This window comes from Panthera leo, chromosome A2 (genome assembly GCF_018350215.1).
Source record: "Panthera leo isolate Ple1 chromosome A2, P.leo_Ple1_pat1.1, whole genome shotgun sequence".
Lineage (NCBI taxonomy): Eukaryota > Metazoa > Chordata > Mammalia > Carnivora > Felidae > Panthera > Panthera leo.
In genome coordinates, this window is record NC_056680.1 from 154,513,468 (window position 1) to 154,540,034 (window position 26,567).

General features: G+C 38.6%; 1 protein-coding gene across 4 annotated transcripts in view; it reads left to right on the top strand.

The window, feature by feature from the left end:
• The window catches only part of AGK (acylglycerol kinase), an 80,691-nt gene that overhangs the window by 27,906 nt on the left and 26,218 nt on the right, over positions 1 to 26,567 (top strand). For all 4 annotated transcript variants that reach the window (XR_006199294.1, XM_042926719.1, XM_042926737.1 and 1 more), the window contains exons 4-9: positions 3,270 to 3,349; positions 8,265 to 8,340; positions 13,216 to 13,308; positions 14,993 to 15,025; positions 16,105 to 16,199; positions 23,831 to 23,900. Coding sequence is in view for 3 of the 4 variants with exons in the window: in XM_042926719.1 (XP_042782653.1) it covers positions 3,270 to 3,349; positions 8,265 to 8,340; positions 13,216 to 13,308; positions 14,993 to 15,025; positions 16,105 to 16,199; positions 23,831 to 23,900 (447 nt within the window). In the remaining variant the exon portion in view is untranslated. The remainder of the gene's footprint in view (positions 1 to 3,269; positions 3,350 to 8,264; positions 8,341 to 13,215; positions 13,309 to 14,992; positions 15,026 to 16,104; positions 16,200 to 23,830; positions 23,901 to 26,567) is intronic.

The window sequence follows — 26,567 nt, forward strand, 5'->3', positions numbered from 1 at the left end:
CCTTGAAGTCAAATCTTCTTAAAACTGTTGATTCATATTTTTAAAGCCTGTTTAGCACAGTTGATTCATACCATGTGTGTGTGGTTCTCCCAGGCCTGTGATACTGCACTTAAATATTCCTCTATCTGGCTGCATTAGTTATGGTTGAATTAGAAATCCTTTCAAGTTGAATGGGGCGCCTGGGTGGCTTAGTTGGTTAAGCATCCGACTTCGGCTCAGGTCTGATCTCAACGTTCGAGAGTTCAAGCCCTACGTCAGGCTCTGTGCTGCCAGCTCAGACCCTGGAGCCTGCTTCGGATTCTGTGTCTCCCTCTCTCTCTCTGACCCTCCCCACTCACACTCTGTGTCTCTCTCTCTTTCTCTCAAAAATAAAAAACATTAAAAAAAAAATCCTTTCAAGTTCAAGACCATGTTTTTGTTCTTCCATCCCCTCCAAGTTTGTACATTATACCTTGCAGGTGAAATTCCATGAGTTCCTGAGTTGCCTTTTTGTTGTATGTCATTTAAGCTTATGATATCAGAAATACCAAAAAGGAAACATGAAGTAAAAAACGACAAAGGTATGATGTATTTAGTAGAAGATGTGGTGGCAAGCCTCATATTTGTTACTGAAATGTTTTCATAGATGACAATGACAATAGATACTATTAATAAATTCTTCTCTTTGGTGATTATCTAACTGTTCTAAATCTGTGGTTAAGAATTTGATTACTTATGTTGTTTGTTTTTATCTCCTATGGCTCTGCTGTTTTGAAAATCGATTCAAGGGACGCCTGGGTGGCATAGTCGGTTGAGCGTCTGACTTTTGATTTTGGCTCAGGTCATGATCCCAGGGTCGTGGGGTCAAGCCCCATGTTGGGCTCCGTGATGAGTGTGAACCCTGCTTGAGATCCTCCGTCTCCCTCCGTCTCCCTCCGTCTCCCTCCGTCTCCCTCCGTCTCCCTCCGTCTCCCTCCGTCTCCCTCCGTCTCCCTCCCTCTCCCTCCCTCTCCCTCCCTCTCCCTCCCTCTCCCTCCCTCTCCCTCCCTCTCCCTCCCTCTCCCTCCCTCTCCCTCCCTCTCCCTCCCTCTCCCTCCCTCTCCCTCCCTCTCCCTCCCTCTCCCTCCCTCTCCCTCCCTCTCCCTCCCTCTCCCTCCCTCTCCCTCCCTCTCCCCCTCCCCCACTCACACACACTCTCTCTAAAAAAAAAAGTATATATATATATAAATTTCAAATAAATTTCAGTATTAAATTCGAGGTGTTTCCCACCCCAAGCTAATTTTCCATTAGCAACTGGAAAATCTTCTTGGGAGAGGACGTACTTCTTTGTTTCTCCCTAAGGAAGAGTGGTTATAGGGTCCTCTCTTTCTTGTTTAAGGAAAATGGGTCCACCTCTGTTCTGAGTGCCGTCTCTTCCTTTCTCAGAGACTGCTCCCCTAGCCATTTGCTCCCTCATATTTACCTCTTCCCACGGCTCTAATTCTTTACTTCTCAGCACCCATGGACCTCCTTCCATCTGGCAGATGGAAGTGAATTCATCCTTAGAGCCTACTCTCATTACTCTTTGTGTTTATGTCCTTCCTTTTACAGTCTAAATTCTTGAAAGAATTTTTTTTTTAATCTCCTGTAAACTCAACTTACTGTAGCTTCACATAAGCTCCTTAGCCCACTGTAAACCCGAGACTGGAGGTAGGTAAGAACTGGAGAGACTAGGAAACCAGGACACGGGAGAATCATCTGGAACTGTAGATCTGCAATCTGGTAGGCCAGAGGAACTAGTTAATTAAATGACTTCTGGCCACATTCCAGAAAAGATATGGCTAGAGAAAGAACGCATTACAATGTTGGGAGATTTGGCAGTGAAATTTTAAGGTTGAATTCAACAAAACTGAAAACAGTAGAAATTAGAACACACCAGAAACTTTTTACAAACACATGGTAGGTCTTTCAGAAGCATTCAGAAAGTGTTTTGTTTTGCTTTGTTTTGTTTTAAAAGACTGTGCGTGGTGAGAACAGCTCTCCCCAGGACTGTCAGGGACTCAGTGGATTTAGAGTCACTTAATAAAACTCTTGGTGTAACTTTCATTTTTCTCCTGACTTTGTGCTTGTACACTTGAAGTCTGCCTCCTTGGCCCAGACCTGCTCTCCACAATCAAAGACCTGAAAGCTTGGCTCTGGAGCTTTCCTACTCACTCCTTGTGATGGTCTTTTCCAGCCCAGGTGGGAGAGCGCCAGCTCACCTTTGTTCCCAGCTTGGTTCTGTGCATCCGGTTCTGCGTGCTTCTGAGTGCCACCACCTCCTTTGTCTGCTTTTCAGAGCTGACAGATAGAAGAAGTTTGGGCTTTGGAGTCGCATGTAAATTCTAGGCTTGTGATTTATTAACTATAGGACTTAATCTTTCTGAATCGTGGTTTTCTCAACTATTAAAATGGGAACATTTAATACCTCCTTAGTTTCTGAGAACCAAGAATAATGTGTAGGACAGAGGCAAATACTGGGTGCTTAGTAAGTGTCGTCTTTCTTTTCCTTGCTAGTTAATGCTATTTGGCTATCAAGTTATACAAGGTCGCAAAGAGGAGGAGGCAATAGACTTTTAGGTTTATTTTCTATATGTATGAAAATCTGAAGATGAAAAATTTTAATGTTTGTTTTTGAGAGAGAGAGAGAGAGAATGAGAGACAGAGCATGAGCAGGGGAGGGGCAGAGAGAGAAGAAGACACAGAATCTGAAGCAGGCTCCAGGCTCTGAGCGGTCAGCACAGTGCCTGACGCGGGGCTCGAACCCATGAACCACGAGGTCATGACCTGAGCTGAAGTCAGATGCTTAACTAATTCAGCCACCCAGGCACTTTGAAAGTATGAACATTAATTGGTAACACATAGGTTCTTTATGAGTACGCTTTAGTAATAAATTGAAGGAGAAAAAGATTATACTCTGAAAACTGAGGACAAATGGGTTAAACTTTCCTTCTGATCGACTGTGGCCTTGCTGATTATGTGTTTATAATAAACCTGGCCGTATCCTATGGAGAACAGAAAAGTTACTTACCTCTAGTAGATGAAGCAGGGTTTTTTTTCTTATAGAATTTAGGTGATTGTCATTAAATAATGGTAGACTTTGTTATTGCCCACCGTGTTTTTGTCAGTATGAAATCCTGAAAGAACATTTTTTTCCCTCAGAGTAGATACTGTGTCTCCTGGAGGTAAATGCCTTTGGACTGAAAGAATATATGTCATCGCTAACTGAATAAAGAGACATTTGCTTAAAACTTTTCTTCTTTCCTTTTTAGGTGTTTGGCAACCAACTCATTCCTCCCAATGCGCAAGTGAAGAAGGCCACGGTTTTTCTCAATCCCGCAGCTTGCAAAGGGTAGCTCAGTTTGTGATTTGTCACATCCTCCCTTTTCCTCAGGGGTGGGGGGAATCCTGGACTATCAGGCAGCTAGTTGGGTTGTGTGGAATTGGAAGAAGAAGGCTCAGTACTCAGCTAGCAATAGGATTAATTTGTAATGGAGAAACAGCAGTTAATGAGCTGTAACTGTAAAGCTGCCTGACGCTTAGCCAACGTGTCTAGCTGCAGTTTAATAAAAATCCCAGAATTCCCACTCTCACGTAAGTCTTCCCTGTGTGGGGACAGCCCCTGCTGTTGCGATGGCAATGATCGAGCCTTCTCTGTCACAGGATGTTCCACGACGGCCAAGAGCACTGTGGGCTTGTGAAGTCAGAAATGACCTTTCCGGAAGGAGGGAACCTTGAGCTAGGTCTTTGGAGGTTGGCAGAGTGAGAGCACTCAGTCTTCCTGATGGAGGAGATGAGCCGGGGGCGGGGGTTGTGCTAGGGACAGGAATGACTAGTTAGGCCCCTGCTGTGTCCCATGACAGTCTGTGACCTGGTCTGGCTGGCCTGGAAGGGTTGTGTGAAGACATGGTGGGCATTCAGGTGTGAGGAATCCATGGGACTTTGGTTAATAATCACATGTTTGTGTTCATTTATCATAACAAGGGTCCTGTGCTGGTGCAGGACGTTGAGAGTGGGGGAGGCTGTGTGTGCATTTAGCAGGGCAAAGCGTCCGTGGAAATTCTCTGTGTTTTGTGCTCATTTTTACTCTGGACTTGAAAACTGCTCTAAATAATAAGGTGTATAAATTTTAAAAAACTATAAGGGAAAAAAATTTTTTTTTTCATTCTTAGGTGCTGCTCTCATTTAGTTGGAAAGGTGAATTTAAAAAGACTTTGAAGGCTTTTAGAAAAAATCATTTAAAACTTAAAGTTATTCTTTTTAAGTTTATTTATTTTGAGAGAGAGAGTGTGCGCGAGCACGTCTGAGATTCAGAGAGAGAGAGAGAGAGGAAGAGAGGGAGAATCCCCAAGCAGGCTCTGCACTGTCAGCACAGAGCCTGATGAAGGCTTGAACCCACAAACTGTGAGTTCATGACCTGAGCCAAAATCAAGGGCCAAGCGCTTAACCGACTGGGCGCCCCTAAGATGCAAAATTATTCTTAAAATATAGTAAGGATTAAAAGGTTGTGTGTGTGTGTATGTTGGGCGGAATAATATTTTTTATTCTCCCTAACGACCAGAACAATTCTTTTTGTCTTTTCTGAGGATCAGAAAATTAATAAATACGTATTAGGTTGGATCGTATAAGATCTAAGTCAAATGATATTAAGAACAACAACAACAAAAAGAATAGTTGGGACCAGCTTCTAAGTAGTCTTGTGTAAAACGCAGGGTCTCTGAAATAAGTTTCTTGAGTAAGAAAGAAGTAATTTCTTGAGAATAGTGAGTGTGGCTTTATAGATAGAAGGAGGAGTCAGGCCTTATTTTTAGTTCTGCAGTTTCTGACGCTTAACTACAGATTGTCTGAACTGACTCTGCCTACTTGAATCCTATCAGACTGGCTTGGTCAGAGCCACCTCCCTCCCCCATGAACATACCAATCTTAACGCCTGTTGATCATTCGTCCTCACACCACACAATCAAAATAGCCAAGATAACTAAACAGCGGTGGCCTGTGGCAGAAGCTGGCAGAGAACTCCGTGGGCTTCAGAGTCGGAAGGACCAGACTTGTATACTCTTCGGTTCTGTGTACTACGGGAGTTACATAACTTAAATCCTCAGTGTACTCATCTGTGAAATGGGAAAGTAATAGCTCCTACCTTATACAATTGCCATATAGAATAGACGCCTTTGGGATTAGATGAGATAATGCCTATAATGTGTTGGGTGTTTCTGTCTCCTGTAAGCACTGGATAAAAGGGGACTATAAGCCACTGTGATTACTTTTGACTTGTTGGCGAGATTCAAAACGCTCCCTACTTGCTCTCGAAAGTGCTTGTAACTCCCCCCTGCCTACTGTAGTATAACTGTTGTAGGTCCTATTCCATTAGAGACCTAGTAAGTTAGCAACTTGCTAATTCTGATGAAGAAAAATATGACACATTAAGTTCCTACTTAGATATTTACATTAAAAAATTAGGAAACTTTTTTAGAGCACTTTAGGTTCTGTGTACATTTTTACATGTGAAGGTATTGGCATTTCTAAAGGTGGGTTATTGTCTAAGAGTATAAAATCTTTATCTTTAAAGGTGAGGCAAGGGAAAGTCTTGTAAAGTTAGTGTCCCTTTTAGCAAGGTGAACCCTTGTATGCTTCTGGCCAGCCGCCACTCTGCAGCTCTCCAGCATCTTTTTTTCCCCTAAGCTTTCACTATTTAATTGCACTATTTTTGTCATCTTGGCTCTGCTCTGACGCATAATTCATAATTCATCGTGTAGCTATTTCATTATGTAGTGCTGGTTTAAAACTACATGGGCGCTTTAAGAAATAAGATAACTGTGTGTTTAGCATTAATAAATAATACATTAAGAAGTAATTGTTTTTTTGGTGTGTATGTGAACCTGGAAATTGCTGTAGGTACATAAAGTTTTCCTTTAGCTCTGGTGCTATCTCACCTTTAATTATGTAATAAATAATGCATTTCTTCCTGGTAACACTTTCAATTTTTTATATCGAACATGAGAAGGGAAAAAAATCACTTTCATTTTAGAGATTGTCTGTAGCCATCGTATCACCTAAAGACGTGAATAAAAGCCCAAATGTTCAAATCCTGTTTCTTCAACTTGGAGGAGTTTACCGATTTGTTGTAAATGATTAATATAGCAGATTGAGACTGGTCCATAGTTGTGCTTCTCAGTGAGAGCTGATCGACTTCTAGCTGATCTTTTCTTATCAATCTAGTAATGAAAACAACCCTGGAAGGAGAAGCATTTGTAGTGTTACTAGCTCAGCCCTTTGCTGTTGGGTGAAGCCCCAGAAATGGTGAGCTGGAAAAGGGAGGTCTTCATGTAGCCTTCCCTGCTTGTTCTAAGAAGCATTCAGGGCACTAGACGGGGCAGGGGATATTTGTGGCCTTTGCTTCTGACGTGCTCGTGTAAATCACGAGTTGGAGACACACTTTCTGAGTGGTTCTTGTGAAAATTTGTCCAACCTTCTCCATTTCTATTTTAATTCAGAATCAGAAATGTTACGTGTTTCTCTCTGCCCTTTGGTGCTTATTTCTTTTTAAAGAATGTTGAATTTGATCTGTGCCTCACTGCACATGTGGCCCATGAGCTACCTGTGCGTCTCTTCCTAGTATAAAATGCCTGTGAGAAAGTCAAAGCACGCATAACTGCTTTAAAAAAAAATCTTTTTTTTTTAACATTTATTTATTTTTGGGAGACAGAGACAGCACGAGTGGGGGAGGGGCAGAGAGAGAAGGAGACACAGAACCTGAAGCAGGCTCCAGGCTCCGAGCTGTCAGCACAGAGCCTGACGCGGTGCTCGAACTCACAAACCGTGAGATCATGACCTGAGCCGAAGTCGGACACTTAACCGACTGAGCCACCCAAGCACCACCCCCCCCCAAAAAAAAGTCTTTGAAAGAGGACTGAGTAAATGTGGATGCGAAAGTTAGAGGCTCGGCATTTTGAAAGTTCTAGCTTTTGTTTTTCTTCGATGTGATAGTTGAAAATGTTTGGGCGAAAAAACAGGTCAACTGATTGGTATGCTTAACATTTATTCAACTCTGAGACTATGCCATTGAGGACTCTTTGCAAGTTGTGCAACCCTTGATTCCTGGGCTGTGTTTCTGACTCCTCACCTGCACTGGACAAGAGTCACTGTCAGAATGATGTATTTGATGCTTTTAAAACACCGACATTCTTCAAAGGACTCTGTTTCTGTTCGTAGATCACCTCACAATTGTGTCGTTTCCTTTTTTTCTGCAGAATTTACATGTCTACATTTGGGGCAGGTTTATTCATTCATGCATTAGTGCATTCATTCGTCAGATACTTATTAAATATCTTCTGAGTGTGCCAGACATAATCCTAGAGGCCGGGGGATGCAAGGATTATAAGATTCGGTGTCTGTTTTTGGAAGGCTTTTAGTCTTGTCCCAAAGACTGTCTTGCCAGATCACTGATCGTCATGCAATAGGAAAATTCCTAAGAGAGGTGTATACAAAGTGATAGGGCAATAAAGAGAAGGATGTGACTACGCCTGGGAGCTTCAGACAAGCTGTTGGTTATCCTAAAGTTACATTAATTTCAAACTTACCCTTTCTTAGCAGAAATTCTGCCTTCATCGAAAAGAATTTTGCTCCTTCTCCTGGGATTTCACTACAGGTTTGAAACTCAAGAAATGGAGATATCTCTAGTATTTGAAACTTAAAAATGGTGTATTTCTTCATCAAAAATTGTGTCCACTGAGTTAGAATTAATCAGTATTCTGTGGGGTTCAGTTTATTCCCTTGGGCCATATGAAAAATGTTAAATACAATCTCCTTCTACCCCTGGAATATAAATCAGTTCCATGAGGACTTACTACATTATACTTAAGTTCTAGTTGTTTTTGTCTGCTTTGTTGTGCTGTGTCCCTAGCCCCTATACCTGTGTCTAGCGCATAGTAGGTCCTCAGTAAATACTTGCTGAATGAATCAAATGTTGTTTCCTGAGGGGAGCCATACGCAGTGAACATGCTTCCTCTAGAGGAACTAGACTCTGAACTATAAGCATCCCAGGTGGGTAAGAGCTGATTGCATTAGAAGGTAAACTCCTGGAGGCCCCAGAGTGGTACCATCTACGTTTCTATCCATAGAAGCTCATCACTCATTGTTCGACTTCCTGTACTTGCACAAATAGAGGAAATCTGCTTCTTGTTCTACTCCAGCGAGGATGGCTGGGCTTTTTATTCTCCCTCTTGAGAACTTGTGTTAAAATTTTTGTGTTTTTCCTTTGTCTACAGCAAAGCCAGGACTCTATTTGAAAAAAATGCTGCCCCAATTTTACACTTATCTGGCATGGATGTGACTGTCGTTAAGGTAAGAACGCTCCAGAGTGTTGATTTTATCCGAGCTACTGCTTCTTACCTTCTTCTCTTGACTCCATAGCAGAAATCACTTAACACACAAGAAGCTGGGAACAGAGGAATCAATGTTGTGTCTTTGTTCTGATCGTTAATAAAAGTGGTTTTATTTTTATTTTTTTCAAAGCATTGCCAGCTTTTCATTTTCAGAGTAAGATTAGATGGAAGCATGAACTTGATTCCTTTCATCTGCAAGATAGGACGCGGAATTACTGTCTCTTAGAAGATGAAAGTAGTAATAGCTGTAAGAATTCTTTTCCTGAAAATAAAAAAATTTCCACTTTGAGTAATTAATTACTTGGTAGTGCCACAGACAGGTAAACATTTTCTCTCTGGTGAGGAATTTTAAGTGGTAAAGCTGTAGAATTTGTGACATTTGGCTAAGACAAGGGGACAAAAGTAAGTTAGAAGGATTGTGCTATAGAGAAGATGCTCCAAGACTCCACTCAAAGCCCCAAAACTTTGAAGCGATATGTATATGGTGTGTACCGAGGCGTGTGCATTTGGTGAAAATCACTCTTCTCATGTTTGTAAGTCTGTGGTTTATTTTTAATATTACACACTTTCATGAAATCAGAGATTAAAAGGTAATTGAATCCAATTTACCGTGACGTGTTGACCTATCGTGTCCAGCTGGTCCGAGATGTGGTCTTCAGTTGTCCACCTCCAGGGACGGGAGAAGGGGGAAGAGAGCTAACGTTCATCTGAGTGCTTGTAATGCACGTTTCAGGCTCCACGTATGAGAGATCCTAGAATTGTTATGTAGGACTGACATTTCTTCCTTGAATGTTTGATTGAACTCAAAACCATCTGGACCTGGAGCTTTCTCTGAGGGGAGATTGTTTTGTATGGTTCTAGAAGTAGTCAGGTTCTATTCTTGAATTAATTTTGGTAAGGCACGATTTTCAAGCAGTTTGTTCATTGCATTGAAGTTTTCAAATTAATTGATATCAAGTTGTTCATAATTTCCTCCTTTTGACTTTAAGTTTCTGTAATACTTGTAGTATCTCATTTTAATTCTTCATATTGTTTATATGTGCCCCCGTTTTTTCTCTCATTAGTCTTGTGAGAGATACGTCAATTTAATCCTTGCCAAGAATCAGTTTTTGGCATGTTGATCCTCTCGTTTATGTTTGTTTCATTAATTTCTAGTCTGTCTTTATTGTTTCCTTTATTCTACTTACTTCGGGTTTTTCCCGCTGTTCTGTTCTGACATTTTAACTTGGATGTTTATTTATGTTTTACCATTTTTCATTGTGTTTATTTCAAGCTATAAATTTTGCTTTACTTCTTCAACTGCATCTTCTAAGTTATGACATATGATATTTTCATTAACATTCATTAAAAAATATTTTCTAATTTCCATCATGATTTTTGTTTGGCCAGTGAGTTCTTTAGATCCGTTTTTAAATTTCCAAATGTAAAGTTTTTCTAGTTATCTTTTTTCCTAGTTAGCATTTTGTTAATGATTTCTTATTTGATTGCATTATGGGTCAGTGAATGTAGTCTATACAATTCCAGCATTTGGAAGTTTATCGAGTCTTGTTTTGTGGCCTAGCGTGTGTTTTGTTTTCATAAATGTTCCCCGTATGCATTAAAGAGTATCACTCATTGGGTACCATGTTCTGCTTGTGCCCAATGAGTTAAGTCTGTTCGTTGTGTGGTTCTAGTCTTCTGTGTCCTTACTGAGTTTTTTCCTTCTGCTTTAACTATAGAGAGAGGGGTATTAGAACGCTCCCACCGTTAGTGCAAATTTTTCTATTTCTCTATGTAGTTTTGCTCATTTTTGGTTTTCATATTTTGAGATATATATATATATATATATCTATCTATATATATATATAGATAGATATATATATATCTTTTTTTTTTTTTATATATTTGATAGATTTGATAGATTGCTCTCCCGTTTCAAGTCACCTCATTTGTCTTGCACTTTGACCCTGTCGAGAGCAATTCTCTTTAGCCCCAGTACTACCTCTGCCACAGTCTGTCTTCTCTAGTATTAGTGACTCTAGCTTGCTTTGGTTGGTTTTTGCTTGGTGTAATATTTTTTTATCCCTTTACTTTCAGCCTTTTTGTATCTTTATATTTTAGATGTACTGCTGGTAAAGGCTTGAAAACAGGGTATTTTAAGGATCCACCTTTTTTTTTTTTTTTTTTTTTTTTTTTTGGTCTTTTTACTGGACCATTGAATCCATTAACATTTATTATAATTACTGCCATATTTCTTTCTACACTAGATATCTACTGCTACATAAGAAACACCTTGACAACTGCTTCTCTGCTTCTGATTCTGTTGGTCAGTGGTCTGTTCAGAGCTGCCCTTGTGCTGGTCTCACTGGGCTCGCCCATGGCCTGGCTGAGGAGGGATGGCCTAAGATGGCCTGACTCATGTATCTGTCGGTCAGTTCTGCTGCTGTCTGGCTCATGTGGTCCCCAGCACACATCTTCACCTGGCAGCTGGGTTCTCTGAAGTAAATTACAGACATCATGTCATTTTAATCCCTAGATTCTTCAGTATGCACTTAAAAAAAAAAAAAATCAGACTACCTTTCTTTGTAACTGCGGTGTCCTTATTATACCCAGCACAAGTAACAGTTCTCTAATATCATGTCATGCTAGCTAGTGTCTTGATTCACTTTTCTTTATTTAATATCATTAGGCCACTTTTTTTTTTAATCCTTCCTTTGTTGGTGCATTTGGAATTTTCATCTTCAAGTATGTTATCCTTAGAAATGTAATCTTTTAAATAACTGTCTATTAAATCTGTCAAAAATTTTTTGAATTTTGGTGCATTCATGTACATATTCATATTTATTAATTTTTTTGCAAGTATTTATTGACTGTCTACTGTGAGCTAAGTCCTGTTCTAGGTATTGGGGATACAGGCTGAACAAAATAAATTTTCCATGTCTGTCCCCAAAGAGCTTCAAAGTGGGAGAGGGAAGGATCAGATAGGAAACACACAAACATACGGTTTGTCGGATGGTGATGAGTGCCAAGAAGAAATATCAAGTAGAGTAAGGACCGGCAGGAATAGGGGTGTCATTTACATATTCAGTAAATTACCTTTTGCCTCTATTGTTGATAGTGTTGTATAGAGAAAGGCTCAAGGGAGAGTCCTAAAGAAATGTCACTGGGAATCTACCTACAATTTGATGTCACTCCACTGAGCTGCTCCCTTGGAGCACAGATCTTCAGTTGGTAGCTAACTAACCTGCTTAAATTCTAGTGTATTGTTCCCACGTTTCTCTATTTTGTCCCCGAGGACCTCATCACATAGCTTGCCAGGTGCCTTGCTAAAGAGCAGATACAATGTCTGTCTAGTTTCCCATATCTACTGATCTAGTCATGTCAAGGAAGATGAGGATGGTCCAAAATGCCTCGTTCTTAGCGAACCCATACTGATTCCTGACGATCGCCTATTTTGGGATACTCACAACCCATCCTCTTAATCAGGATTGACATATATTCTTTTTAAAAAAAATTAACTATTTGCAAACGTGTGTTTAACAATAAAGCCAGCCATTTCATTTTTAGAATAAAAGTGGGATAATTCATCATAAGATTAATGGTGTTAGTTCAGGGGCTTCTTTTTTCCTCTGTGTTAACTGTGCTCAGGTACTTTGCCTATTAGTGTGTCTTGTACAGTGTCAATAGGAAGGGCTGTTTCCTATTTTAGTATTAGTTGCATTATGTGTTTTAAAATTTAATGTTTGGTTTTAGAGGTAGTGGCTTATTGAAGTCTGCATACGTATCTGAGGAAATACTTTCAGTAAAAATGGTGAGGTTTAGGTACTGTGTCGTAACTACTCTGAATCATACCTGTACATCTTTAACGTGTAGTCATAGCAAAACCTAACCTTTCATTTAAGTACAGTACAAGTTATGAACAGTTACCTTGCTAGTTTAGTAATTTTATACACTGCTTTACAACAGTACTAAGGGGAAGTTATTATTACCCCATCCCCCAACACACATAATCTCATTGATAAGGAAATTAACCTCCTGAGAGTTTAAGGCCTCTCAGCTAAAAAGTAGCAAGCAGGGTTGGCCTTTAATCTGGGTTTCTTGGGCTCCCAAATCTGTGCTCTTTTCATTACATCTGTTACTCTGTATTTGCATATACACATGACTTCCTGCTTTCAGATGAAAGGCACCCGGTAAATAGTGTAATTGAATCTGCACTGGACTGGAAATGAGTCCTTTGACTAGCTAACTGTATAACTGGAGACAGATCACTGGGTTTGAGTTTTATATATATGTATATATGTGTGTGTGTGTGTGTGTATATATATATATATATATATATATATATATATATATATATACACATATACATATATAAATTTATATAATATAAATATATATATATATATAAATATATATTTTAACATTTTTTTAAAGTGTTTATTTCTGAGAGAGACAGAGTACAACTGGGGGAGGGGCAGAGAGAGGGGGAGACACAGAATCTGAAACAGGCTCCAGGCTCTGTGCTGACATCTGACAGCAGGGCTCGAACTCACGAACCGTGAGATCATGACCTGAGCCGAAGTTTGATGCTGAACCGACTGAGCCACCCAGGCGCCCCGAGTTTTATATTTTTAAGAAGCTTAAAGATGGTTTCTGAGGTCCCTTCCAGCTCTAAACAGTACAAAAGTATATATATAATTGCTTTGATAGCTGCTTAGTTTTTCATGCCTATCAATTATGCAGACTTTGAGGAAAGACTTGTGTAAAACTTTAAAGAAAATATCTCAGATGTTTACATCTTTGATCTTATGGCCCTAGGATGATAAATTTACCAAAGTCTTCTTTTGTATTTCAGACTGATTATGAGGGCCAAGCCAAGAAACTCCTGGAACTGTTGGAAAACACAGATGTGATCATTGTTGCAGGGGGAGATGGGACACTGCAGGAGGTATGGCTGTTGTTCTGTTTGAAACCATTTTGAAGGTGAGAAAAATGGAAACTAGATGGTTGAGCAATGGCATAAAGTGGTTACAACTTAAGGAAATGATTTATTTTTAGTTTATTTTTTTAGGATTGTTACTCTCTGACACAGGCATAGCATTACGTTTTCCTCATGTGCTTTTATTTCATTGCTTCGTATAAACTTTATACCCAGCATATAGAAGGATTTTTGTTTTATCAAATTGAAGTTGGATAAAAATGAATACAGAGAAGAAATGGTGTTGAGTACAATAAGATTTTTATACTTTAGAGACTCTGATGGAGAAGCCCTGTTGGTTAGGGAGTTAGGGAATCAGTTTTAATTATGAAGAATTTTATTCTTCTGAAATAAACTTAAAGAACCCCTTTTGAACAAAATGCATTTGCCTGTCCTCACATCATTTCCATCACATGGCATGTTATCTCCTAATAGTACAGTTAGAGGCCGGCGTCTATATATTTAGGTGTATGTATCTGCCTCTCTTTTAAAACTTCATGTCCTTAATGCTTACTTTGGTCCAATGAGGACAGGAGGTATGTTGCCCTAGAAGTGCTCTTCTTTTGGAGGGCAGCAGACTGAAACCTTCATTATGTATTGGAAACCCCTGAAGAGCCAGGTCAGGTGCCCCTCCTCTGGCTCAGTGTTTCCATCCTATGGGCCATAATTCACATTTGTGCCTCATTTCTGATTGCCTTTTGCCTCCATTTGGTGGTTTCCTCAGTGTTGAGGGATCCGGAGCTAACAGCAGACAGAGCAGTGTCCTATGTTTGACTTAGCAATTATGTGAGCCTTAGTAAGCTTCTTTTAGAAAGGCTGTGCTAATGATCTTGTAATTGTTTTTATGGCGTTTTAATGAAGTGTGAAGAATACTGGTAGCATGCCAACAAAGAAGGAAGTAGACCTCACACAGCCCCCTTTAATCCTGAAATTCAGTGAGGCAGGAGGTGAAGGGGGAAGATTGGCGTCAACCTTTACTTCACAAAAAGTTTTTAAGAAATATACCAAATCGCGTATCTGGAATCATCACAGTCATATAAAAATAGGCACTGAATATGCCAAAACGTAAAAAACTGATTAATGATGGTTGTTCTGCATGGTGGGACTTTGAGAAAGAATTTCTTCTTCGGGTATTTTTCACCACTTTTACAAGACCTGTGCATTATATTTTAAAAATAAAACATGTACAAATTCAAATTAAAAATACCTTTTAAAAGCGGGGCCGCTCTTCCCCTTGTCTTCATTTTCATCAATAAGAAACATTTATTGAGCAGAGACTTTCCCGCGTGTAGCAAAGAGTTAGTTTTTTCCTGTATGTGCACTTACAGTACAACCTCAGCTCTTCCGTATGATTGATGGGTGCCTCACACTTGTATCCATTTTATAGAACTTAAAACAATTTTGCTAATATGATGTGGAGGTTTTGTAATTATTTTGTCTTAGCCTCTATTGGACTATTGATTTTAGGTCAAGAATAAAATCTAATTTAGCTCTGATCCCTTTGCAGAATACTGTGGTTGAAGAGCTAGTACATCTTTTCACATAGTTTCTAGGAAGAAAATAGGAACAAGTTTGTGATCCATGAAAATTGAGTCTAATTCTTGTATGATAAGGGGAATACACGTTTATAATAATTTTTTTTTAACATTTGTAGGTTATTACTGGAGTTCTTCAAAGAGCAGATGAGGTGAGCTTTAAAGAAAGAGCAATTGCATTTTAACTTCTGCATTTCTGTTCTTTTTCTCTTCTTTTACCTTTTTTTTTTTTTTACCATTTTATATATTAAGGTGCTTCCTTGGGTTTTAGTAAATACTGCTGCCTGTGTCCTAGAACACTTTTATTATTAATCTGTGACAGACTTCTCTGCTGTAGTATTCCAGAGTACCCAACAGCTTTTTACTGGAAAAGCTATTGTTTGGAATATAAAATTTTCCCATGGAAACTCTTGTTCACAGAATTCCTTCATAAATGAATGAATGGTGGTATATCCATATACTGGAAGCCATGGAGCAGTAAAAATGAATGAATTAGATCTATAAGTATTTATAGATCTTTCTCTCTATGTATGTATGTATACACATATATATTTATGTGTACATATAAAATTTTTAAAATATTGAATGAAAAAGGCAGGTTGCCAAAGTATGTTAGGCATTACTACTAGGTTTTGGAATTCAGAAAACAATACTGTATACTATCGATGAATGCCTAAATATGTTGTAAAAGAATAACAATGTGGCTGGAAAGGAATCCCATCAACGGCAGGATAATGGTTGCCTCTCAGAAGGGAGAGAGGGAAACGGATGAAGGACTTCTCCTTGAATGTGCTTATTCTCTTTGCCTTCTTTATACTGGAGATTGTTTATAAAGCCTTGTCATTAGTTACTCTACAAGGATTAGATATTTTTAGTTGAATTTTATCCACAATTTTTTCAAATAATACTGTGACAACATAATACAATTTCTGTCACAATAGCACATTTATCTAATATCTTTAAGACCCTCATTTTTGTAACCAAATTTCTTTGAACCAATTGTCGTTAATGAGTACCCAAATATTTCTTCCAGATTCAGAGTCCTGTTTTTAAGGGCTTTCTCATTCTAGAAACTGCTCACTTAATGTTACCCGATTGCTGGTCTAGGGTAAGGGAGAGACAGGGTAGTGGACTTAGGGTCAGTTACTTTGTCATAGTGGACGCGTCTGTGTCTCTGTTCAGCCTGACTTTTTTTGACCATAACCATAAAACTTTTCTTTTTTTCCCCTAGGCTTCCTTCAGTAAAATCCCCATTGGATTTATCCCACTGGGACAGACCAGTAGTTTGAGTCATACTCTCTTTGCCGAAAGTGGAAACAAAGTCCAGTAGGTTGTCAATGTGGGGTGGTAGCATTTGTGGGGGACTGAGACTGGGAATGGACAGTTCACATGTGGGTGATATGAATTTTTTGGTTTTGTTTCTAGCTTTGATAGCCTGAAACGTCAAATCATTAAGCGCAAGACCTAGATCAAATTTCAACCTTTCTGTTCACTGGGAAGTTTCCTTTTTTGGGTTCTGGGACCCTGGTGATCTGATATCAAGTGCCCAGGTCAGGTGTAGAGATGAATATTGATGTCCTTTTGTCAGTTTTGAAGATTGCATGCCTGACCCAAACTGTCTTTATGCCTTTATGTTGTAAGATCGTCTAGTGAAGACAGGTTTGCATTGATCATTTGTTTGCTTTAAAAATGCATGATCACAAACAGCATGTCCCTTGTGAAAACTGAACTGGTAGCCGTGGCTTCTCTATTCTGATAATATAAGTAGCTAGAATAGCTAAGTAATAGTGGCATCCTTTGGGAAATGCCTAAAGTGGAAGGCATTGTGGATAAAGCAGCTGGGGAAGCAACATCTAAATGAAATTGCTGTGAATCTGTCTTCAGGAGTCGGGCAGATTGTTGTTGTTGTTCTTTTCTCTCAAAAGCCTTATGTAAACAAAGCTGTAGTCCTTCGAGAAGATGGAAATCTTGAATAGGAGTCCTGGCTTTGAACAGTGACAAATAGTATAACTGAGAAAATCCTTTGCAGGCTCTCGTTGTCAGTTGCTTGATCTTTAATGTCAGCTTTGTGACACAGTTAGGGGAGATCAATAAATAAATACTTGTTGAATGTGTTAACTAAAATCTTCTCGTGATATTTCTGGTTATATAAGGTTCTAGAATCATAACAATAATAGTATTCAAGTGATTTACTGTTTGGGTTTTTTTTTTTTTTTTTCTTTCTGCTTTTGGGATTTTGATTAAATTGGTTTCTGTGGATTTATTTTTGCTGTTACAATTTTAGGAGTTATTTTATATCTTTTTACCAATTCTCTCTCTCCTCTCTCTGTGTATATATATCTACACACACACACACACACACACACACACACACACATATATACACACATACACATATGTATACACCTACATATATATTATAAAAGTCTTGGTCCGTATGTCAAACACGAGGCATAAACATAGACATATATCAGGCCTTCATCTAACGTCTCTTGCTTCAATCCTTAATCTGTGTGGGATGTCCAGTTCTTCATTAGTCATCCTAAAGCCTGACATGGCATTTCAGTTTGCCAGACTTGTTATTCCCAATTTAGAATTTTTGAGGAGCAGTAGATATAACAAAAAGTGAATTATTCAAACATTTTTGTTTGTCTGAGATAAATTCTATGTGGTTTGGGCCTTGGCTACTTTAGAGAGTTAGTCTTTTGTTCTGTGTCAATACAGATTATTTGAATTGCTTAGCCAATGTTCCCAAATATGTCAGTGATCCAGAGGGAGACCATGTTCCTTGGAGAACACCTTGCCTACCCAAAAAGCCAGCTTGTGCGCGTCGTAGCTGCCCTCAAGGTCTTAGTTTGTTGAAGGTCTTCAGTTTTTTGGGAGCTGATTTTCCCTGTGGTTAAACTAATGTTGTTGCTGCTTCTATTTATAATTTAAAGATTTATAAAACTTAATTTATAAGCATGCCCAAGGGCTCTTAGGTAATTAAGTAAATTTGCCCTGGGTTTGGAATTTTGTAGACCTCTCAACAGGGCAGATGCCTAAGGCCATTTAAGAGAACAAGGCTTTGTTTTTTGCACTGCTCTCAAGATGTGTTGTACCACGATTACTACAGGAGAAAAAAGAGTCTTGCCTCTGGAATGTTGCAGGTAAATAATCCTAAAAAATAGCTGTTCCATGCTACAGTGCTGCTTTATTTAGAACTTTCCATTACTGCCAGAGAATGATACATTTGGAGTTGTGTCTTAGCTGTTCTCTGCCACATAATTTTTGGGGAAAAAAATAATATTAAAAGGCTTTTTCATGGGGCACCTGGGTGGTCAGTTGGTTAAATATCTGACTTTTTAAATTTTTTTTTTTTTTTTAACATTTATTTATTTTTGAGACAGAGACAGAGCATGAACAGGGGAGGGGCAGAGAGAGAGGGAGACACAGAATCTGAAACAGGCTCCAGGCTCTGAGCTGTCAGCACAGAGCCCGACGCAGGGCTCGAACTCACGGACCGTGAGATCATGACCTGAGCCGAAGTCGGACGCTGAACCGACCGAGCCACCCAGACGCCGCAAATATCTGACTTTTGATCTCAGCTCAAGTCTTGATCTCATGGTCATGTGTTCAAGCCCTGCACTGGGCTCTGCTGGGTGTGGAGCCTACTTTAAAAAAAAAAAAAAGGATTTTTTCAGCCACGACATTGTATTTTAAGGTCAGTCTCTCAAAAGCTCTTCCTAAACCCCTCAATGTGCTAGGTGTTACTCAGAGCAAGTCCAGAGCTTTTGGATCCTTTCTAAGAGCTTCCTTCAGAATTAATATATTTATAGGATCTAAACCTGTGATCATGCTGCTTGCTTTCTCCTAAATTGAACCTCATTTTCTAAACTGCTGCCTACGTCCTGGATAGCATCTGTACTGGAGGGGGAAAAATGGGGTAAAGACGTGTCGATAGAGGAATACGGAAAAGTAAAGTAGGCCATCTTTTCACTTTGATTTTCCTTACTGGGGAACCCAGAATGTACTCTAAGTGAGTTAATGTGTATATTTTGGGGAAAGTGTCTTAAACTGTATGTAACTTTCCTAGAAGTGCCGATTCAGGTGGATGTGATTCCTGACTTAGCTGTTTACATTTTAAGTCTGATCACACTGATGAGGAGGCCTCTAAGTCATGGGCTTGCCCTTTGGGAACCATAGGTACTCCTTTGGTACGTTCACAGTAATCTCAGAAGGTGAGAGAGTGCACCCTTGGAGTTAGACCTAGTTGAACCTTGTTTTGCCACCAGCTTGCTCTGTCATCTTGAGAATATGATTAAATCTCCCTCTTGAGTCAGTTTCTTTACCTGCATTTATCAGATGCCCAACAATAGAACCTCAGAAGATTAACAAGTTAAAATAAGGACTTGTTAGGTAAACAAGCAATTATGCTTGGTAAACCATGGGATAAGACTTTATGCATATTTATTGATGATTTAGGATGGAAAATAGTAAATAAGAAATAGGATGACTGTACAATTAATGAGTTTAGATTCTATAATTAAAACAACATAAATCAAAAAAGACAACCCTCTATTCTCTTGCTGTTTCACCTAAGGAAAAACATTTATTGTTATTAGAAAAAAATTTTTTAATGTTTATATATTTTTGAGAGAGAGAAACAGAGTGAAAGCTGGGGAGTGGCAGGGAAAGAGGGAGACACAGAATCTGAAGCAGGCTCCAGGCTCTGAGCTGTCATCACAGAGCCCGACACGGGGCCTGACTCTCAGACTGCGAAATCATGACCTGAGCCGAAGTAGGCCACTTAACTGACTGAGCCATGCACCCCAGGAAAAGCATTTATTTTTAAAGGAAAGAACATTTTACTATGGAAAGGTTTTTTTTCCTACCAGTGGGGTACAGAGCAGAACGGATTAGGAGGAGCCATATTAGGAGAGAAACGACACTTTTTTGAACAGAGATTATAGTAATTTCTAAATGTCTCCTTTTTTATAGTTGTACTTAAAGGCTAGACACACTAAATCTTTTACTTTATTAGTAATTACTGTGTTTTCTAAAATATAACAATAAAGGTAATAGAATACTAACATTGCTGAGCCTTTACAAAAAAACATGAAACACTTAAGGATAAATCCAACAAAATATGTGTAAGATGTATATGCTGAAAACTACAAAACCTTGAAGAGAGAAATCAAGAAAACATAAATAAATGGAGAGACCTGTGTTCATGGACTTCAAGACTAATATTTTGATGTTTGTTTTCCAAATTGATCTCTTTTTCAAGATTTTTTATAGAAATGGACTTGTAGATCCTAAAATTTATATGGAAAAATAAAGGAACTAGAATACCCAGAATAACTCTGAAAAAGAATAACTAGGTTTGAGGACTTACCCTATCTGATTCTAAGACTAACTCTGTAACAGACAGTCCAAGACTAACTCTTTCAACAGTTGGTGCTGAAACAGTGAGCTAACCACATGCAAGAAAATGAATCATAACACATACTTCATAGTACATATAAAAATTAACATGAAATCGATCATAGGCTTATATGTAAAGCCTAAAACTGTAACATTTCTAGAGGAAAATCTTTGTGATCTTGGTTAGGCAATGATTTCTTAGGACACAAAAAGCAGAAACCTTTAAAAAAAGATAAATTGGGCTTCAGTAAAATTTAAAACATCTGTCCCTTGAAAATAATTGTTAAGAAAATGAAAAATCAAGCCACAGACTGGGAAAAAAATTTTGCAAGATACATATCTGGTAAAGGACCAGTATCCAGAGTATACAAATAACTCTCACAATTCACTAATAAGAAAACAAACTCCCTTGTAGAAAGAAGGGCAAACCATTTGAACAGACACTTCACCAAAGACATAGATGGCATTTGTCATTAGAGAAGTGCAAGTTAAATCCACTTTGAGACGCATCTATTAGAATGGCTTAAACAAGCCAAACAGAAACGTGACATCATCAAGTGCTGACATATACATGAGGCAACTGAAACTCTCCTATCTCTGATGGAAATGCCAAGTGGTATAGCTACTATGGAAAACAGTCTGGCAGTTGCTTATAAAATTAAACCTGTGAGCCATAATTATAGGTGCTTACCCAAAAGAAATGAAGACATCTGTCAATACGAAAACCTGTAGAGGAATGTTTATGGTAGCTTCATTGGTAACTGCCAAAAACTGGGAACGGTGCCAGCGTCCATCAATTGGTGAATGGATAAACTGTGTACTTCCATACAACGGAATGCAACTCTGCAATAAAAGGAAATAGTCTTTAAATTCATCCAACAGCATGAGCCTCATACTCGTGCTAGGAGTTTTAAAAAGCTAGTGAAAAGGCTTCACACTTCTTATTTCAATTTGTAGGACATTCTGGAAAACAGAAAGCAGCCAGTAGTTGCCAGAAGCAGATGGTGGGGTGAGTGGGTTGGCCACAAAGGGCCATGAAGGAACTTTCTGAGATGCTGTAAATGTTCTGTATCTTGGTCATGGTGATGATTACATGACTGAAGGCATTTGTCAAAATTTGTAGAACAGTATAACTAAAAGCATGAAATTTGCTGTGTATAAATTATATCTCAATAAATCTAACTTCAAAAAAGAAGTTAAAATATTAAACTAATTCTTTTAAGCTTAGATAATTCTACTTGTGTGAATAAGTGCTTGGGTGGAAGTGTTAGTCGCTTCTCAGTTTGGTTGACATTGACCTGGACCTTCCTTGGCTCCTCTTTCTCATTGTTCTTTGTGATTATCTATTGACCCTTGTACCCCACCCTTGCAGTTCATTCATTTGGGACAATTTGAGTATCAGGCTAATAACTGTAATGTATTGAAACATATCAAATATATTTAAAGCTATGCATTCATAATGATACTAGGAAATAAAAATGAAAAAGTTACTGGTCCTTTTTAGAGGATACTAAGGATATCAACTTATTTTGAAAATTGGTGAAGTTAACAAAAAAAGCGTTTATCGATTTTTCTCACATGACCTCAATTTTATGGTACCAAGTTTTGGATGAGGGAAAGTTTCTCTTTGTGGACCAGATAATAAGTAAGAAGGAATAACAGAATTAAAAGGTCACCATTTTGCAACTCTCTGTTAACTAGTAAATCTAGCCATTGATTGTCAATGGTTGCTACTATCACACAAAAAAGAGGCAAACAGATTTCATGTACTTACTGATACAAGTACACACCACTACCTCTGGAGTATTTTTGCCAAAAACTCCATGCTCAATCAGATTTTTAGGAAATGCAGGGAATTGGGACACGTGTTAATATCATGGGAATGCAATCAGTAAAATCCAGATCCTCAGCAACACAGTAAGACAACCCATTTCTTTAATGAGTAGGGAAAAGGAGAGAGACTCCGTAGATTTGAAAAGACTTGACATATAAGCCAATTGCAATGTATAGATCTTATCTATTAGGTCCAGATTTGAACAAAGAAGCTGAAAAGAATATGAGTTAATTGGGGAAATTTTGACATTGACTAAATGTTGTTGATTTAAAGGAATTATTTAAGTGTTTTAGATATAATAGCAATTTATGTTTTTTTTAAAGAACCTTTTTATCTTTTAAAGATATATAAACAAATACCTATGGATAAAGTGTTAAGATAACTGGGATTTGCTCTGATACAGATGGGGAGAAGTGGGTGGGAGGTGCAAAAGGAAATAAGATCGGCTGTGCATTGATAATTGTTGAGGCTGGATGAGGAATACACAGGAATCATGATACTATTCTCTGTACTTTTTTTATATGCTTGGAATTTTATAGAATAAAATCATCCATCTAATATTGATTGCCTAGTATGCACCATGCACTAGGCTAGGTGTTAGGTTTTGTATTGGTCAATAAGGGATGTAAATTATCACCAACCTTGTGGAACTTTTAGTCTCCAGGTGGAGGCAGATGATAAAGATGTAAATAAAAAATATGTATTATAAATTGTGATCTGCTGTGAAGGAAAATGAACACAGTTCAGTGATAGAGAATTATAGGGAAGGGCCTAGAGGCTGCTTAGGGGAAGTGGTGACATATCAGCCAAGATCTGAAGGGTGAGACTAGTGAGCCATGCAAAGGGACAGCGGGTAAGTGACAGGAGGGGTGGACAGGCCGGGCTAGGAAAGTATTCAATGTGGGTTTGCTTGTTCTTTCTGCTGCAAGAGAAAATATCTTATTGTCTGGCCACTTGTTGATTTAATATTTCTTTTGCTGACTGTCTTTTGTATCCTAATGTGTGTCTGACCTGGGATCTAATTAGAGTATGAACCTAGAACTACTTTCAAGCCTGGCATAGTTTCACATGCCCTGAACGGTTGCTGATAGTACAAGCTTTTTTTTTTTTTACCTGTAGACTTTTCAACTGACAGAATGTAGATAGGGACAGTCTCGTGTCCTTGAACAAAAGAATCAGCAATTAAAATTACATCCTTGTAATCCTGGAAAGTCAGAGGAATAGGTCTTGGGTTCTGGATTATATTTTGCTTAGATAACTCAAACCTGTCCTTTAGTTACCCTTTGGGTTAATAGAGTAAAAAGAAATAATGTTTTTTCAAGTGCTTGAGTTTCTTAGAATGAGTGAAAGATGCTGTTAATATTAACTATCATATTTTCCAGTGATAGGAGTCAGACACATAGTAGAGAGTCAAATGTGAAATAAACAAATGACTGGCACTTTGTATAAACTTCTCTTGGCCAAAGCCTTCTCTTTTGAGTCTGTATCAGAGCCTTTCACTATGTTTGTATCAGTAATTCTTTTATATTCACTTGTTCTGCTATCTTGGAGTATTTTGAAGGAATTTCTTTTCCCTGAACCTGTTAGTACTCTGGACAGGAGAGAGTGAGTGAGTGAGTGTGTGTGTGTGTGTGTGTGTGTGTGTGTGTGTGTGTGTGTGATGGGGGAAGTGCTGCTTGTTTTCCGCACGTGATCGTTTCCTCCCTTTGTCTTTTAGACATATTACAGATGCTACACTTGCCATTGTGAAAGGAGAGACCATTCCACTCGATGTCTTGCAGATCAAGGTAAAGTCTGTTTTTCCCAGAGTTTGAAAAATTAACAAAGTAGTGCACACATACATTTTAAAGAAATGAGCTGTAGCAGTTCAAATGAGGTTACAATGAAAACAATATTGTTTCCGTCCCAGGCATAACTCCCACAGAAAAATAACTTTACCTGTTTATTCTAGTTGTTATCACTAGTTAACATGCTCATGATACTCCTTTTTAAAATTGTGGTAAAAAACCCACAAAAGAAAAGTTACCATCATAACCTTTTTTACGTGTACACTTGATCATTAGTGTTCAGTGTATAACATTGCCTTTGACTTACCGGTATCAGACTTTCTCTCTTGACCTCTCCGTACCCTGTAAGAATTCCTCTATATCTCCTCTCAGTATAGTTGTTTCTCTTTGTACTTCCTCCACTGATTACCTTTGGACCATATAATTTCTCTATCTCATGTGGTGGTTTGGAATATTAGAAGAGCTAATTATACAAAGCATTGACGACAGTGACTGGTTTCATCTGAACCTGTTTGCATGGTGGCCATCCCTTAGGCTTTGCTAAAGGTGAAATCTTTCTCATGTCACATCCGTCCTTTGGAATTCAGGTTACTTCGATGTCTTGCAGCCTCTGCTCTCTCTCTGATGAGCTCAAGAAAAAATGATAGTTTGTAAATTATCTGGCTTTTTTTTTTTTTAGGGTGGAAACAATGTTCCACCCTAATGTTCGGTGGGAGCAGGACTTCCCATTTTTCTGTTGGGTTGTCTAACATTTTATTGATTTGTAGATGAACTTGTGAATTGTTTAAAAAAAAAAAACTTCTGCTGGCTTTGCACACTCAAAGGGCTTAGAAGCAGTGACACTAAACAACAAAGAATGTACCTGGCCTTCAGATTTTGGTCTCTAAATAGTGTTCCATAATAAACATGACCAGGGCTCTGTGAAAAGATGGCTTCCAGAGGCAAGGCAAGAACAAAGCAAAGAGTTACTCAGAAACTGATGGAGACAACAGGAAAAGACATAGGAGGCTAGTCTGATGGTATCCTCCTGGCCAGTTTTGGGATAGTTTGAACATCAAAAAGAATAATAATGCTGATGGATTATAATGCAATAAGTAAAAATGAAGAATCTATAAGCCTACAGTTTAATATTAGAGAATTTCCAGCTTGTAAACGTAGAAGACATGATAGTTATTATTTTGCAATCACTAATGAAATAATTGATTCAAGTAGAGATCATTAGTGGATGCTCAAACCGCTGGATAAAAGGGTTGTTGGGGAACATACATCAACACAGTCTTAAAGCATCACAGCCTACTTAATGATTACAGAGGGAAAAGCGTACCTTTACAGTAGAGAGATCTAGCATATACCACCTAGTGATTAAACTTAGCATCATCAGTTATGGGACAGATGGGCATTATCTGCCTTCTGATGTGATCTATCAAGAAGGATAAATCATCACGTATATAGTTTCTTGCTCAAAATGTTAAATTATCTGAATCTAACTGAAAATAATAATGAGAAAAAAGTCTGTCAAATTGTGGGACCTTCTAAAAACAACAGTTGGTCTGGCCTCTTCAAAAATTTCAGTGTCATGAAATCCAAAAGAAGATGGTCTATTCAGGATTACAGAAGCCAAAGTAATAGAATTAAATCTGGCACAAAATCCTGGATTAGAAGAATGAAAAACAAGACCATAAAAGGTACTACTGGAACAATCAGACCTATTTAATAGGGACTGTATATTAAATATTCTATATCAATTTAGATTTCTTGAGGGTGACAGCATTATGTTTATGTCTGTCCTTGTTCTTAGGAGATGTGCTGAAATTTGAGGGGTGAGGGTCATGAAGTCTTCAGCGTATTTGAAAATGATTTAACAAAACTACAAAACACGTAGACAGATAAAGCTAATAGGGGACAATGTTTTGCCTGGTGAATGTAGGTGAAAGACGTAAATGGTGTTCATTGTACATTAAAGGATTTCTTGGTTTGACATTTTTCCGAAAGAAAAATTTTGGAGGGAAGAAGACCCAGTAGCTGTTCCTGATTCCTGTTTGGAATCCTCTTTTTTTTTTTTTTTTTTTTAATTTTTTTTTTAACGTTTATTTATTTTTGACACAGAGAGAGACAGAGCATGAACGGGGGAGGGTCAGAGAGAGGGAGACACAGAATTGAAACAGGCTCCAGGCTCTGAGCTGTCAGCACAGAGCCCGATGCAGGGCTCAAACTCACAGACCGCGAGATCATGACCTGAGCCGAAGTCGGCCACTTAACTGACTGAGCCACCCAGGCGCCCCTAGAATCCTCTCTTTAAGAAGAATTTAATTCCCAGGCACCTGGGTGGTTCGGTCGGCTAAGCATCTGACTTAGGCACAGGTCATGATCTCACAATTAGTGGGTTCGAGCCCCACGTTGGGCCCTGTGCTGTCCGTGTAGAGCCCACTTCAGATCTTCTGTCGCCCTCTCTCTCTCTTTGCCCCTCTCCAACACTTGCACTGTCTGAAAAATAAACATTTAAAAAGAATTTAATTCCTGGAACAAAGGATATTCTCTCTGGGCAGTAGTTAAGTAACCATTCCTTCTTCATAGATCTTCTCCCCTCTTTCCCCACAACAAAAGGACAGATTCCCGAGAAGGCTAAGCCATAAAGCCAAACAACTGTATGAACAGTGAGCCCTGTGT